Here is a 17,169-nt window from a genome sequence, read left to right as displayed (position 1 = left end):
CGGGCTTAGTTGCTACGCGGCATGTGGGATCTTCCCAGACCAGGGCTCGAACCCGTGTCCCCTGCATTGGCAGGCAGATTCTCAACCACTTGGCCACTAGGGAAGTCCCCTGATTTTAATTTTTAAAAAAATATTTATTTATTTGGCTGCACCCGGTCTAGTTGTGGCTTGTGGGATCTAGTTCCCTGACCAGGGATAGAACCCTGGCCCCCTGCATTGGGAGTGCAGAGTCTTAACCACTGGACCACAAGGGAAGTCCCTGACTTGATTTTTATTAATGGATCTATTAGGCTTCCTCTTTGGAAGCTGCTGTTATGTTCCAAATGAAAATTTTTGCAAGCTTGAGCTAAAGCAGCAATGGATTAAAAAAAAAAGAAAGAAAAAAAAACATATGCACATACAAGCCAAAAAGAAATATGGGACTCCCCTGGTGGGGCAGTGGTTAAGAGTCCGTCTGTCAATGCAGGGAACACGGGTTAGAGCCCTGGTCCCGGAAGATCCCACATGCCGTGGAGCAACTAAGCCCGTGCACCACAACTACTGAGCCTGAGCTCTAGAGCCTGTGAGCCACAATTATTAACCCCTGTGCCACAACTACTGAAGCCCGCGCACCTATAACCGGTGCTCCACAACAAAAGAAGCCACCGCAACGAAGAGTAGCCCCTGCTCGCTGCAACTAGAGGATGCCCGCACGCAGCAATGAAGACCCAACACAGCCATAAATAAATAAGTAAGTAAGTAAGTAAATAGAAATGTAGATGTTAAAAAAAATACATAAGTGGTAGAACTGACAGAACTTGGGTTTTAAGGAGGGAGAATATTATGACACCCCAACTTCTTAGTGGTGGCTGGAAGGTGTTATCAAGAAGAAACACATTATTTTGTGGGGAGGGAGGGATAATTCATATAGGCATGTTGAACAGGACATGCCTTTGGTTCATCTAGATAGATATTTTCAGTAGGCAGTTACTGAAAGGCAATGCCTGGAAATGCTAATTTCAGTGTTAACGGGAGTTAAAGTTGTGACAATTTATGACATCACCTAGTGAGACAGTAGGGTGGAAGAAAAGGACACAGTGTTAAGGGCGGCCCAAATCAACAGAATCCGTGGGCTGAGGGAAAATGCAAGTAAGGTAGTAGAAATGGCTTATGTAGATTTCTTTTTTATGGAGCTTTGCTGGGAGGGAAACAGGCACACTGAAAAAGGGAAAGGGAAAGGAGTCCTTCAGTGAGTTCTCAGTGAGCTAGTATTTGGAGAGTGGTGCAATACGTACACTGGGGAATGTAATAGATTCATGAATTGCAGATTAATGCTGCCTTTCATCAATTGTGAAGTGCATATTTTTTCATATTAGAAAGGGGGGAACAAAGCAATGTTTAAAAACATCTTTACAAAGTGGTACTTTTCTTGCGAATGCAAGGATGGCTTAATATTAAGATTTTAAAGGAGCTGAGAGGAGTTTTTTGCAGTTTGCCATCATTAATGTGTTGGAATACTGTAATATGACCAAGATCAGACAATCCCAAATAAAAATGATTCCCTGTTTCCCAAGGAAAGAATGAAAAAAGCCCAGTTCTTTATCTGGTTTCAATATATAAACTTGAGGCATATAGCTGACAGTTAAATGACATATACGTTATATATTTTTTTAATAAAGTGCTTATAGTATGGTAGTACATTATATATTATTACATAGTATACATTATAGTACATTAATATTTTGTACTTACAATACATCAATATATGCATTTTTTAAATTAGGGTATAGTTGCTTTACAATGTTGTGTTAGTTTCTGCTGTACAATGAAGTGAGTCAGCTATACGCATACATATATCCCCTCCCTCTTGGACCTCCCTCCCACCCCCCAGTCCTGTCCATCTAGGTCACTACAGAGCACCGAGCTGAGCTCCCTGTGACATTAATATATTTTATTACATTACATAAAATAACATATTAAGTAAAATTTTTTTCCCCTTATAGTTCATGACACATTTCTTTTTCAAACATTTCCACTCATTTTCATTATTCAGTTATTTCTAGAGGTATTTTTTAAGATAAGTAATTCTTTTCTGGAGCACATCATTTTCTTTTCTGTTCTTTGAAACTTAGCAGTTATTAAATCCATGTATGATGCTGTAAGTTTTATTCCAAGCCACATTTATTTGTATAACACAAGTTCATTTAATTTTTTTTTTGTTTTTTTACTCTGTTTGTATGTATTTGATCTCTATACTATAACCACTCATTGTATTGCTTTTTTCTTCATAGGACTGACATTAGCCATTTATATATCTATAAATGGCTATGTGTGTATATATGTATATATATGTCAATATATATACATATATCTATGTATGTATATATATATGTCAATATGTATACATATATTTAATGACCACTTTTATTTCCTTGTCTCTGAATTTTGTTCATATCCTTTGACAGTTTTTATGTTGGGATTGTCTTTGATTTGCAGAAGCTCTTATTTTAGGAGGAAATTGGCCCTTTGCAATGAGTATTTTTGCCATGTGTGATTATTTCATTTGTGAATTGTTTATCTATTATAACTTGATATTTACTTCCCCTTTTTAGATAACTTCTGTATAACTTTTCCTGAGTAAGTTTACAATGAAGACCAAGTTTGCTACCAAAAAGATAAAAATACAGGTGAAATTTAACCACAGGATAAGACCTTGTCTTATTATTTTTTTAATTCAGAGCAATACTGTTTTAGCATAGTTGTGGGGTTTGTGGATAAAGTTTGAAATTTTAATTGTTTATGTAGGCCATGTTGAACATGTGATTTTTCACTTGATACAGGTGTAGTGGCAGCAAGGTCTGAGTTGTTATCTTCCTTCTTATTCTTTTAAAAACAGGGTGAGCATGGACAGTCTTGTGCCAAAATGCTTGTGAATCGAGCTCTAGGCCGCTGGAGGCAGCGTATGCTTCGAGCAGATAATACTAGTGCCATAGTAATCTGCATCTCTCCAGGAGCGGGCACTCAGGGAGATTTCACCAATGAAGACGAGCTCTATCTGAACCTGACTGATAGCCCTTCCTATAATAGTCAAGAAACCTGCGTGATGACGACTTCTCCGTGTTCTACACCACCAGTCAAGGTACACAGTTCTCTAGAATTTAAGTTGTAATAGAATTTCTCTGTTAGTATTACCTGAAAACAGTTTTCAGATTCTTTATGTAATAGAATTTCAGATTTGAGCTACCATCAAGAAAGTGATAGATCTTTGCCATGTAACTTATTGTCAGTAGGCCATCTACACATAGGTACTATACTGAATGCCAGCTGTATGTAGAGCACCTAATAGAAAAGTGATTAGATATGGCCCCTGAAGAATATTAACAATATTAATATTTGGAACTTATTGACTCCCTTCTGATAGTATGAAAGTTTGTAAGCATTTTTTATGATGCACTTCCATATGTGGTATTTCATTTGAACCTCATAACCCTGAAAGCTAAATAGTGCAGATGTTATTCCATTTTATAGATAATATAACTGAGATATTGAGCAGTTTGAATAAGATCATACAGAATCAAGACTGAACTGGACCTTAGGATATAAGACTTTAGAACTGGTTGTCTATTAACATGGATAAGAAACATCATTCCTATTTCTTATCCATGTTAATATTGAATGAATTTAAGATGTGCTGTGAAATAAACAAGTTTAAATGCTACTGTATTTCCCTTTTTCTGATTTCATCCCAATTTTTTCCTGCTAATAATTAGTAATATGGATAACTGTTTTGATATACCTGGCCTTCTGAGAACGTGCTTTCAGAAGAATGACCAATAAAATGGGAAACACAGTGGAATTTTTTTTTTTTTTTTTTTTTGCGGTACGCGGGCCTCTCACTGCTGTGGCCTCTCCCGTTGCGGAGCACAGGCTCCGGACGCGCAAGCTCAGCGGCCATGGCTTACAAGTCCAGCCGCTCCATGGCATGTGAGATCTTCCCGGACTGGGGCACGAATCCGTGTCCCCTGCATCGGCAGGCGGACTCTCAACCACTGCGCCACCAGGGAAGCCCCCACAGTGGAATTTTATGTCACGTATTCAGGCAGTTTTTTAAGATGTTCAAAGCTACACAGTACAAAGAATTTATTTAATTTTGGGTATTGTGATCCTATATGGAGTACTTGGAAGTTTACTATTACCCCTTTCCTATCTTTTACTTCACTATATATATGGCAACTTAATTTTCCTTACATGGACTCTTCATTTAGAAATTGACAAATTAATATTTTATGCTTATTTTCTTAAAAGAATTTCTTGTCAAAGCTTTCTTTGCTTTGAAAACTCTTGAATAATAATGCAGATTGAAATCTTTTAAAGTCTCTTCATTCTCTTTGAGTGTTATGAAGGAGCTTATGTTCATTTGAGAATTCGCTGGTTTCTGTATTTGAATGTATTCATTACTTTCGTGTTTCCTAATGTGTTTGTATTTGAATAACTGAACTTTAGGCAGTACAGAGAAGGAGGCGTTAAGGTGGAGGTAAGGATGAGGGGATAGAAGATATTGTGATAGGAATAAATACTCTTAATATTGATCTCAAAACTTATTGCCGTCTGTGGATTGGCATTAGTAAAATTGAACATAAATTGCACCTAGAAATAATTTTTAAAACATACTTTAAAATTCTGAAAAATAATGATCTAACAATTTTACTAAAGTAAAGCTTAGGAGATTTATGTATGCACTGACTTATATGTAGGCGTGGTTGTTTGTTAACCATCTGGCCCCACCTAAATATGAAAGAATATTTAGAGCCGTTCAGAACAATCAGTATTGTTGGCTCTGGCCTAACAAGTAAATAAAGACAAATCTCTGCCCCAAAGATTGTGTTTTGTTTGTTTATCTTAACCATGGCTACTCACAAGTATCTCTGATGTATTTCATTGTTACAGTAATCCTATGTTTAGTAACATCTAGATATAAATGACATTTTGGTTGATTTTGAATGGTTTTTAAGACCTACCCACATTTAGACTAGGCACTTGAGACTAGGTTATCTATCTATAGACATGTGAACTTCTGTTTGAATCTAAACAGAAGATTCAACTTCTGTTTGAATCTAAGCTAAATCGGTAGTCAAATCCTTGTTTTCGGACAGATAATAGTAGAAATACTTTTGTTTGTGATATATTACTATGGCACAGATTTCTTTATCCTTTCTTTAGGGCAAAACTAAATTTAGCTGTTTTTTAAATAAGCCAAGAGCTATAGGAAGGAGGAATTAGGAAAAGAGTTCTTCCAGAGGATTAACACTTAGTTTCAGTTGTGTTCTTAGACACAACTTGTAATTAGTTGTTTACTGTTGGATTGTAAAATATATGGAGCTCTCAAGAAAGCTGATCTCTGAAGTAGTGAAACTTTTAAAGTGTGAGTTTTTAGGACGTAACCTCTCAATATCACAAGTGTTTTATGAGCATGTAAGAAGGCTTAGCAATACAGTAGTCATTAATCTGGGATGAGTCTAGGAAGTCTAGGCAGTTGCCTGAGCTAACAGATGCAATGTATTTCCACAGAATGCCAATAAAAAGAGAAGGAAAAGTTCAAGGAAAAAGTGGGGAAGAAAAGCCAATGCACCTGTAGTATCAGAATAATAATTTGTGAATTTAAAAAGACACAGCACAACGGAAATTACAATAAATTGTGTTAACTCTGACATCATCCCATTGTTTTTCTTTTGTAAAGGAATTCCATCTAATGGCTAACGTTGTTGCATAAACTAGAGCAATATGTTCTATTTCTGTAAGTGGCTTGATTAGTACCTTTCTTCTTGTGCCTAAATTATTGATGTGCTTGTTTGGTAGTAGGAAGCCTTCTGTCTACAGAATTTATCTGCTGCCTGGTCTTGTTGCAAATCCTTTTTCTATATTAAACCAAGATGAACTTTTAGTCAAAAATTACTAATGACTAGTTTTCTGTGGTCAGTCAGAACATGCTTGTGATCAGGGTAGTAGGCATTGGAATCAACCTAATGCAGTGGGGATAAATTCACAGACAAGTTGTTGTTGATATCATTGAAAGCCAGATGTAAATATTCTAGAACAGAGACTGTCCTGTTATCCGTTCTCAACACTGGTATTTTGAAATAAGGTTGTTGCCCAACATCTAGTCAGTGTTAAAACAGATAAGAATTGGGCTTTCAGTAAACCATGTAGTATAAAATAAATAAATGAGCCAATGACCCCAGAAAGGAAGAATATATTGTTAGTTTTTTTTTAAAAAAAGGTAGCAGCATTCTATTTGGGGCAGTACCAAAATAGGAACTTTAGGGTTTCTCATCTCTAGCCTCCACTGGACCTAAAGTTCATTTTTTTTCAGTAAAGCATGTTCATGTTACATGGTTAAATTGAAATGCGTTTGATTGCTTCAATTTGCCTTTTTCTTTTTAAATCTAGAAACGTTAAAGGGAACATTAGTTTTATAAATATGCTTTTTTATAGAGCACTTTCTCGAAAGGCGTTTATTCCTAGGGGATTTTATACCAGAGGGCGACCAGATAATATGTCTTTGTTTACCATTCTACAAAATGGTTTACTTGGGCTCTTCAGAATATATTACTATTTTAATAAATTTGATTTGATTGAGAGAGGAAATGATTGAGGGAAATGTTACACACTTGGGCAAGAGATAGTATTTATGCTTAAAATTTGTACTTAAGAAAGTATTAAAGCAATGTTTTTCTAAAATATTATAGTGGAAGATTTGTATTTGATAGGAAGAATGTTCTTATCTGTCTGGAGATGGGAGGATATTCTGAATACATATAGATCTGAGGCACTACACCTAAAGGAGTGGTGCATATCTGAACCTCCTGTGAAGCTTTTTAAAAAACAATACCTGAAAGTTTCCATATGATTTTCACTTATATCTTTTTTAAAAAAATAAATTTATTTTATTTATTTACTTTTGGCTGTGTTGGGTCTTTGTTGCTGTGCGCAGGCTTTCTCTCTTTGCAGTGAGCGGGGGCTACTCTTTGTTGTGGTGCGCAGGCTTCTCATTGTGGTGGCTTCTCTTGTTGCGGAGCACAGGCTCTAGGTGTGCAGGCTTCAGTAGGTGTGGCACGTGGGCTCAGTGGTTGTGGCTTGCGGGCTCTAGAGCGCAGGTTTAGTAGTTGTGGCTCATGGGCTTAGTTGCTCCGTGGCATGTGGGATCTTCCCGGACCAGGGCTTGAACCTGTGTCCCCTGCATTGGCAGGCGGATTCTTAACCACTGTGCCACCAGGGAAGCCCTCACTTATATCTTTGAAAGTTGCCCCAGCCATACTCAGTACATTCCCATATGTCCTGTTTTCTCAAATAACAGAACAGTACCTAGTGTTTGGGAGATGGGTGCAAAGCAACAGTCTGAATTTCCATTATGACAGAGTTGCTTTAATGTTGCACTTCACATTTTCCACACTGCTGAATATTCAGAAATTAAAATATAGAAAGTAGGAAATAAACCCCCCAAATAAACAAATTTGTCACTTATTCTAATGAAATCTTTTCATTTCCCCAATGGTTACGCTGAATTCTAGGATAAATTATTTCTTACTTTGTTTACCTTCTTGTTTTTCAGTCACTGGAGGAGGACCCATGGCCAAGGCTGAACTCTAAGGACCACATACCTGCCCTTATTCGTAGTAATGCCTTCTCAGAGAATTATTTAGAAGTCCCAGCTGAGATAGCTCGAGGGAATGTCCAGGCTGCAGTCGTATCCTCAAAAGATCCAGAGCCACTTGAAGAAAATTGCACTAAAGCCCTGACTTTAAGGATACATGATTCTTTGAATAACAGCCTGTCAGTTGGCCTTGTGCCTACCAATTCAACAAACACCATCATGGACCAAAAAAATTTAAAGATGTCGATCCCAGGTCAAATGAAAGCTCAAGAAGTTGAAAGAACCCCTCCAACAAACTTCAAAAGGACATTAGAAGAATCCAACTCTGGCCCTCTTGTGAAGAAGCATAGACGAAATGGTTTAAGTCGAAGTAGTGGTGCTCAGCCTGCAAGCCTCCCCACAAACTCACAGCGAAAGAACTCTGTTAAACTTACCATGCGACGCAGACTTAGGGGCCAGAAGAAAATTGGAAATCCTTTACTTCATCAGCACAGAAAAACTGTTTGTGTTTGCTGAAATATATCTGGAATTTTTTTTTTTTTCCAAACTTCTAAGAGGGCTCTTTGAATTTGGTGCCGAAGTTGAACTTTTTTTAAGGGGACAAAATAAAAATAGTATACAGTTTGACTTTTTGGAATTCAACAGTTTTATCCTGGCCTTGTACTTGCTTGTATTATAAATGTGAATTTTGTAGATGTTAGGGTATAAGTTGCTATAAAATGTGTGTAAATTTGTATCCTTCACACAAACTCAGTCTCTTACTCTGATGCACAGTAAATGTAACAACAGGGCTAAAGGTTTAAAAAAAATCAAAAGAATCTATTCGATCTTAGAAGTACATTTAAACTTTTAAATATGCTTATTAAGAAATTTGTATAAGTCACTTGTGATGAAAACTACACAACTTTTTAAAGTAAATTATGAAGCAAACTGGAAAAGTGATGTATTTTCATAGTGACCTGTGTTCCACTTAATGTTTCTTAGAGACAACTAGTGTCTTTTAAAAATTATTCTTTATTTCTGATTTCATAATTCAGAACTAAATTTTTCATAGAAGCAGAAGTGTTGAGCCATGCAAAAGCAGCTGGGTTTTAGTCTCCTTGTCCTAATTAAAATACTATGCAGTATCTCTTATTTCATTCAGTAGCATTTTTTCTAAACATTAATCATCAGATTTGCTCACCAAATCTTTGAAGTAGAAGGAGGTAGGTTTGCCTAAAAAGATGCCCTTCTCAATCATCCCAGGCATTCAGTGGCATTAGTAGGTCTTAAAAGTAGCTATATTCTCTTCTAGTGTTTGCATAAAATATGTGAAGTTTTTCTTGCTATGTCAATAACGGATGGTGCTGCTAATTCCCAACATTTCTTAAATTATTTTATATATCCTATGGTTTTCATTGATTGTATGGACATGTTTGTTCATCTAATAAAATCAGTGAACTGTTACTGATGTTACTGGATTTTTGTTAGTGGTTTGTTTAAATGGTGTATATTAACTTTTTGTTAGGCCATGATCAAGCTTTAGAGTAACAACTTAAAATACATGTAATGTTTATTTTTGCAATCTTGACTTTTTAATTTTAACTTAGAGTACATCAAATCAGGCTAAATATACAATAATAAGTATATGGTTAGATCAGTTATGGCTTATAAGAGTTTGATGAAATATTATGTAGCAATTAAAAATGAATAAAATTATTATTTGGTAATATAAGAAAAAACTAAAAGGAACTAATACCAAAATACTAAGAGTATGTTCTTTTGGTGTGATAAATTGTTCTACAAAGAGAAATTTTTTAAATTTATTAATTTAGAATAGGACTCTAAATGAGACATTGAAGAGTTAATCCATGCATTCAACATTGACCATGCACCTACAGTATCCTAGGAACTGTGCAATTGGAAGCACACCAGTTTTCCATAAGAGGATTAATTGAGGGCTTCCCTGGTGGCGCAGTGGTTAAGAATCCGCCTGCCAGTGCAGGGGACATGAGTTCAAGCCCTGGTCTGGCAAGATCCCACATGCCACAGAACAACTAAGCCCGTGCACCACAACTACTGAGCCTGTGCTCTAGAGCCTGCGAGCACAACTACTGAGCCCGTGTGCCACAACTACTGAAGCCTGCGTGCCTAGAGCCCGTGCTCCACAACAAGAGAAGCCACTGCAATGAGAAGCCCGCACACCGCAATGAAGAGTAGCCCCGGGGCGTCCCTGGTGGCGCAGTGGTTGAGAGTCCTCCTGCCGATGCAGGGGACACGGGTTTGTGCCCCGGTCCGGGAAGATCCCACATGCCGCGGAGCGGCTGGGCCCGTGAGCCATGGCCGCTGAGCTTGCACGTCCGGAGACTGTGCTCCGCAATGGGAGAGGCCACAACAGTGAGAGGCCCGCGTACCGCAAAAAAAAAAAAAAAAAAAAAAAGAGTAGTAGCCCCCGCTCGCCGCAACTAGAGAAAGCCCGCGTGCAGCAATGAAGACCCAATGCAGCCAAATAAATAAATAAAAATTTCCTTCAAAAAAAAAAGATTGAGAACCAGTGGTTCAGGTGAAACATTAATTTTGGCTAGTTTTTCAAAACTAATGAGTTTGTTTTTCGGATCTTTCCAAGGTAATGACATATAGCAAGTAGCATACACTTTTGGAGTCAATTTTTTGTGAAGAATTTTTCTATCTTTATTTTTCAGATCAATTTTTTAATGTAAATGTCATAGCATTCTTTCCTAGGTCACATTTATAGTGCCAGAGTCCAGTTCCATACCATACTAATAGCTGTCTAATACTGGAAACATTTTTGGTTTGAGATACATAACTAAAAGGTAAAATTAGCTCTCTTTTGTATGTGTACCTAGGGCTGTTTTTAGGCCTTTTCTTTAACGAGTTAAAGATGTTATGCAATTAACAAATAATGTTTTAATGTTTATATTATTTTTATTAAATTTTATTTGCCTATAATGTATACATCAGTAGTATAATGCATGATGCAAAATTCATGATTTATAAAATGGTACATAATGAAACTACCCTCACCTTAGTCCCCAGGGTAGCCAACCAACCTGTACATAGACATGCAACTATACATCTGTTTCTCTCTTAATCTTATATCTTAAAGATTTTTCCACATCAGTACATTACAGCACCTCCGCATTCTTTCGTATTCTACTCTGGATATGTTATTTACCTATGCCACTACTTAACCGTGTCCACTGAAAGGAAAACAAACACTATTTCTTCCTTTACTCACACTCAAAATACTTAAGATGCCAGATGTGTGGGTTTTCCTACACCAAGCAATGCTGCGATATTCTGCAGACACCAACTGGGTGTCCTACAGTTCAGTTCAGTCTGACACTATCCATCTGATCCCACAAGTTAAGGGCTCAGTCTCATGGTGCTGCCCCCACTTCAGATGCCAATTGCAAGTCCCAGGTTGTCACCTACTCTTCTGACTGGCTGACTATAATTCAGCATTCCCACAATCACCACCTCAGGTTTGATACTTTGCTAGAACAGCTCACAGAACTCAGGGAAATGTGTTTACTGGTTTATCATATAATAAAGATATAGATGAACAGCTAGATGAAGAGACATCAGGAAAGTCCAGAAGGGTTCCAAGTGTAGGAGGTTCTGTCCCCATGGATTTGGGTTGTACCACCCTGCCAGCACATGAGTCTGTTCACCAGTCTGGCAGCTCTCCAAACCCCACAGTTCAGGGATTTTCATGGAGGCTTCATTATATAGGCATGATCAATTATTAACTTAATCTCCAGCTTCTTCTCCCAGGAGGAAGGTGGTGGTGTTACCGAACTCAGGTTCTGCTGCTCGCCGCTGGAAAACCAATATTCAAGAGATGAGAGTGTTGGTTGGAAAGGAAGAGTTGCTTTATTCAGGAAGTCAGCAATCTGGGGAGAAGACGGACTGGTGTCCAAAAATCAACTTTGAAGATTCTGCTTGACCGTGAAAGTTTTTAAAGGGAGAATCATTTTGGGAAGAGGGATCAGACTTCCCACGTGCAGACTTTCTTCTGATTGGTCGATGGTGAGGTAACAGCCGTGTTCAAGGAATCTTGTGCTCAGCCTTAAGTTACCATTCTCCACCCGAGTGGGGGCCATAGTTCCTACAGAACTCAAAGATATTGTTATCTTCCTTGAGGAGAAACCAGGACCCTGGCCCACAGCTGCAGTATCGTTTCTTGACTGCTCCCCCTTTGTTTCTGCTTTCCCTCCCCTTCCCTGATAAGCAGCAGTTTGAAACTGCTCTTTGGAACTCAGGGAAGGTCAGGAGGCTGAATGAAGCCTATTTCCTACAAACAAGAAATGGGGGACATGGAAAGGATTTGTACCAGATATGTATCAGAGGATATGTACACCTCTTGGGGAGGAACTAGGACTTTTATCACTGAACTATTGTTTCTTGACTGCTTTTCCATTGTTCCTGAATTCCCTCACTTCCCTTAATATCATTAATTACTGAGACCTGTTCAAGGGCAAGCTTCGTGACCAGGCTCAGGTCACAAAATGGCTTGCGCCAAAACAGTTTCTCTTATGTCAAGAAAGCCAGGCCTGGTTCTCTTTCTCCAAGGACCCCCTACCCTATCTGCTTACAGTTCTTTATATCTTCTCTTTTTTGAGATTTTCCATTCATGTCGAGTGTTCACAGTTGCTTGCAAGAGCATTTGTATAATATTGGTTTAAAGTGTCAGATATTATTCTTTGTCATTTAGGTATTGGCATCTGTTAATTGTTTTTGTCATGCAAATTGAGGTTTTCCTGGTTCTTTGTATACCATGTAATTTTGGATTCTATCCTAGACATTTGAATATTATGACAATCTTATTTAGCTCTTATGGAGATCATTGTTTTAATAGATAGTCAATCTGGTTAATTCACGCTGTTGCAGGAAAGAAAGTGGGGCACAAGAGGATGGTCACGTCCCCTCCCAGGTGTCAGGCAAGTCCCTGGGACAGCTGCTGAGTGTGGGTTCTTGGCTTCGTGCAGGAAATAATTCAAGAGCGAGCCATAATAAAGTGAAAGAAGGCTTACGCAGGGAGATACACACTGAATGTGGGTCATCTCAGAAGGCCAGAGGCTTAAGGATATGGGGTTGTCAGGTTTTATAGTGGTGGGTAATTTCATAGGCTAATGAGTGGGAGGATTATTCCAACTATTTTGGGGAAGGGGCGGGAATTTCCAGGAATTGGGCCACCGCCCATTTTTTGGCCTTTTATGGTGGGCCTTGGAACTGTCATGGCACCTGTGGGTGTGTCATTTAGCTTGCTGACGTATTACATTGAGCATATACTGAGGCTCAAGTTTTAGCGGAAGTCAATCATCTGCCATCTTGGACCTAGTTTGTGGTAACCAGTTTATGTCACATCCTCAATGGCTGTCATTCTTTAAAAGGTTGTGCCCTGCCCCCTTCCTGTCTCAATGCCACATATTCCAACACACCTTCTGTGGTCTGTGGTTTCAATATCAGTTCATTTTCCAAATCCTTTGCCATTGTGTAATTTGATCTGTCCCATGTGTTCATCACCCAGTAGCTAGTTGGGGACCTGGGCAGTGATCTATCTGCCAGTTAAGTTCTCAAAGTCTTTAATATGCTGATTAGGATCAGATTCATGCCTAATGTACTCAGTGGGGTCACTTTCCTGAGCTCCTCCCTCTCTACAGTCTCCATGGTACCTTCCCTTTCTTTGGGGTTCTTCTTTTTCAGGCAGAAAGCTGAGGCTTCAGGAACCATGCACTTCTGTCACTTTGCCTGAACTTGGGACTAAATGGCTTAACATTCTTTGAGTTTTGGTCCCCACCTGTAAAGTGCAGATAATGCTACTACAATGGCAGGTATATAGTGCTAAATAAATGTTTATAAATGTTTCCTAATATTAAAATTTTAGCTTCTCAAAACTGTTACTACATATTCAGTTTTCACTGATTTAAAGCAATCTTTATCCAGGTTTACGTATATGAGGGGAAGATAAATTATGCCATGGCCATCATTAAAACAGTTGATGAAACTAATTTTTTTTTTTTTTGGATGAAACTAATTTTTGGTCTTTGTTAATAGTTTTACTTTCTGGTATCTTTAATTATAAATACCAGCTCCAAATTGTAGGATAAATTACTGGGGTTCTGACATGAAATTTTTCCTGTTAGTGAGCAGAGTCTTATGGAGAATAGAAATGTAACAAATAATCACTTCTGTCAAAGAGTTTACATTTTAGCTAAATAGACAATAGACTTATAATCATGCAGAAATATATAATCATGCACAAAACAGTTACAAAGTAGTACTAATGTGTCAAAGATAAAGGGTAACCATACTTCATGGTTTGCAGGGGACAGTCCTACTTTACCTTATTTTTTTGGTTTAATTATTAATAGAGCCTCATTCCATGAAGGTTTCCTAGGCAGGATGACAAATTACATGGCCACTTTATAAATACTAGTTTCAAGAGAATAACAAAGCAAAAAAAAATTATCACTGTATTTTCAGAAAGTTTGCTGGGCCTGAGAATGAGCAGAGTGGGCTAAAGAGATCTGTGGGTTGGGGTGAAGGGACCCAAGATAGGAAACAAATACTTAGAATTTCAAATAGAAATGTGGGAAATGGTGTTTCAGAAACCACAGTTATCTAGTAATATGCAGGGCAGACAAATGGCAGGCGTTGTAATTAAAGAGATGTGAGGTTATATAACCTTGGATTATGTTGGTTTTGCAATTCTGAAGTTTAGAATTATAATTTTTAGGCAATTACCACAAATGGTAGTGTTCAAAAGTTTCAGCCTGATGAATGCACGAGAGAATGTCCATGGAGTGAGTAATTAATGTATTTTTACCTCACAATTAGAGGACTTTAGAGAAATGTAATTTTTTAATAGACATTTTCTAGAGCAGTTTCAGGTTCACAGCAAAATTAGAGCAGAAGGTACAGATTTCCCATATACGGCCTGCCTTAACACACGTACAATCACCCTTGCTACAACATCCCCAACCAGAGTGATACCATTGAACAACTGATGAACTTACACTTGATGATGATTTTTTTACCTGTTTTCCTTTTTTCTTTTTTCTTTTTTTTTTTGGCGCGGCCTGCAGGATCTTAGTTCCCCCACCAGTGATTGAACCCCTGCCCTCAGCAGTGAAAGTGTAGAGTCCTAACCACTGGACCACCAGGGAATTCCCTCTTTGTTTTTCCTTATGCTTGACTGACAATTAAAATATTAATGTTCACCATAGCTCTATGTGAAATCAGATTATTTCACCACTGCTTAAATCATGTGATTCTTGTCCAAGTGTTTTTGGTGGCCAAAACAAGTGAGGCAATGGCTTGTTTGAGGCTGAAAAGAGAATCCTAATCCTACCAAACAAAAAGAGGGGAGAAAGTATAAACTGACCTTGACATTTGGATAGTTCTCTGACAAATCTCTGGGAACTGGGAACTTTTGTTTTTGATTTGCATGGCCACCGGAGAGGCAGTTTTAGTAATCAGTGATTTATTACAATGGGCCATTATAGCAACTGGAAGAAAAAGGACTCTAGCTTGAAGTTTACTTTCTTATATACTGAAAATGAGTTTCCTAGCTGGGATTGCTCAATCCCAAGAACAGATTGTGAAACGTTTCCCCGCGTCCCAATAATCTGAAGTGACTCATCAGCTGGCAATATGGACAAAGCACCCACAATTCACGTCCATTCAAAACATGATCACCACAAATTCTATTTTCTCTCTATTTGAAGGCTGATGAGAGAATCGAACACCATCTTTGTGGAGAAAAAACGGAGTATAGCTGGGTTTTTTTTGTTTTGTTTTTCGGTTTACTGCAGCACTTTTACTTCCTCACAATGGCACACTGCTGGGGCCTGATACTCTCACATGACAGTAGAAAACCAAAATCTGTTGTTATCTCTTCAAGAATTGAGAATTGTGTGCAAAAACCTTACATAAGTTAAGAGGATGAATACATTTACAGATGTGAATGCAAACTGTTTTCCAACTCAAGGCAAGTAATGACATATGGTGTTCTGGCAGGAAAACTTCGATAAGAAAGGAAAGCAGGTCCTAAGGTTCGGAACTTCTCAACCTGGTAAGACTGGCAAGTTAGTAATTACAACGAGTTAATTTGTATAAATTTCTAACTGGTTCTGAGAAGTTTAAATTTATTTACACCTCATAAGAATCCCACTTGTGGAATTGTGAGGCTTGTGCTCACTTTGGCAGCACATACACTAAAATTGGAATGACACAGAGAAGATTAGCATGGCCCTTGCACAGGATTACATGTAAATTCATGAAACATTCCATATTTTTCAGTTATCGAATTTGTATCTTTGTGTATATGATGTCTTTGCAAAGATTAAATAGTATAAAATATGATATAAATTGTACCAACTGATATGGAAAGAAACAGTACCAACATTAAACTTTGCAAAATTTTAAAACTTAAAAAAAAAAATCCTGCTGGGACTTCCCTGGTGGTGCAGTGGTTAAGAGTCCGCCTGCCAATGCAGGGGACATGGGTTCGAGCCCTGGTCCGGAAAGATCCCACATGCTGTGGAGCAACTAAACCTGTGTGACGCAGCTCCTGAGCCTGTGCTCGAGAGCCCGTGAGCCACAACTACTGAGCCCACATGCTGCAACTACTGAAGCCCACGCGCCTAGAGCCCGTGCTCTGCAACAAGAGAAGCCACAGCAACGAGAAGCCTGTGCACCGCAACGAAGAGCAGCCCCCACTCACCACAACTAGAGAAAGCCCTTGCACAGCAACAAAGACACAATGCAGCCATAAATAAGTAAATAAATTAATTTTTTTAAATCCTGGGAATTCCCTGGTGGGTCCAGTTGTTGGGTCTCTGTGCTTCCACTGCAGGGGGCACAGGTTCGATGGCTGGTCTGGAACTAAGATCCTGCATGCCATGACGTGGCCAAATAAATAAATAAAATAAACATAAAATAAAACACAACCTCCTATCAAAACATCACATTAATAAAAAAAATCCTATCAGGCTAATAATTTTTTTTTTTTACAATTTACAAAGGATGAAATCAGGGCACAGAAATTCATCCCCACTAAAAAATGTATAACTTCAACAGGGTTCATCCTATCTGTAAACATCATCACTCAGTTGTTCAAGCCCAAAGCACAGGCATCGTCCCTGATTCTCTCATTTCCTTCTATCCCACATCCAACCCATTATGAAGTTCTTTTAGTTCTGTCTTCCAAAATATTCTGAAAGTGATTACTTTTCACCTCTGCTGCTTCACTTCTAGGCCCAGTTCTAGACAGCTCTCCCATCTGGTCTAGTGAAATAGCCTCCCTACTTGACCCACTGTTTCCACTCTTGTCCCCTCCCTAATGACAGTTTATTCTCTGTTTAGTAGATAGAACGATCTTTTAGAAATATAAGTATGATCATGACACTTCCTAGCTGAAAGTCCTCCAATAGAGTCCCACCCTAGAATAAAACTAAAACTCCTTATAATTCTATACACTATACTCCATTTGGCCACTGCTTACCTCTCCTAACTAGTTTGCTATCATTTTC

General features: G+C 38.3%; 1 protein-coding gene and 1 non-coding gene across 3 annotated transcripts in view; both read left to right on the top strand.

Annotated features, from left to right (window-relative positions):
- Positions 1-8,257, top strand: part of PPM1D (protein phosphatase, Mg2+/Mn2+ dependent 1D) — a 52,923-nt gene extending 44,666 nt beyond the window's left edge. For both annotated transcript variants that reach the window (XM_060133271.1, XM_060133270.1), the window contains exons 5-6: positions 2,876-3,118; positions 7,589-8,257. In XM_060133271.1, coding sequence (XP_059989254.1) covers positions 2,876-3,118; positions 7,589-8,146 — 801 coding nt within the window. In that variant the 3' untranslated portion in view covers positions 8,147-8,257. The remainder of the gene's footprint in view (positions 1-2,875; positions 3,119-7,588) is intronic.
- A 7,571-nt stretch (positions 8,258-15,828) lies between these two features.
- LOC132512405 (U6 spliceosomal RNA) lies at positions 15,829-15,934 on the top strand. The gene has a single exon (XR_009538135.1). It is a non-coding gene; the product is annotated as a U6 spliceosomal RNA (small nuclear RNA).
- The last annotated feature ends 1,235 nt before the right edge of the window (positions 15,935-17,169 follow it).

Source organism: Lagenorhynchus albirostris, chromosome 20, assembly GCF_949774975.1.
Source record: "Lagenorhynchus albirostris chromosome 20, mLagAlb1.1, whole genome shotgun sequence".
Taxonomy (NCBI): Eukaryota; Metazoa; Chordata; class Mammalia; order Artiodactyla; family Delphinidae; genus Lagenorhynchus; species Lagenorhynchus albirostris.
Note: the sequence above shows the minus strand (reverse complement) of the source record. Positions and strands in the feature narration are given on the sequence as shown.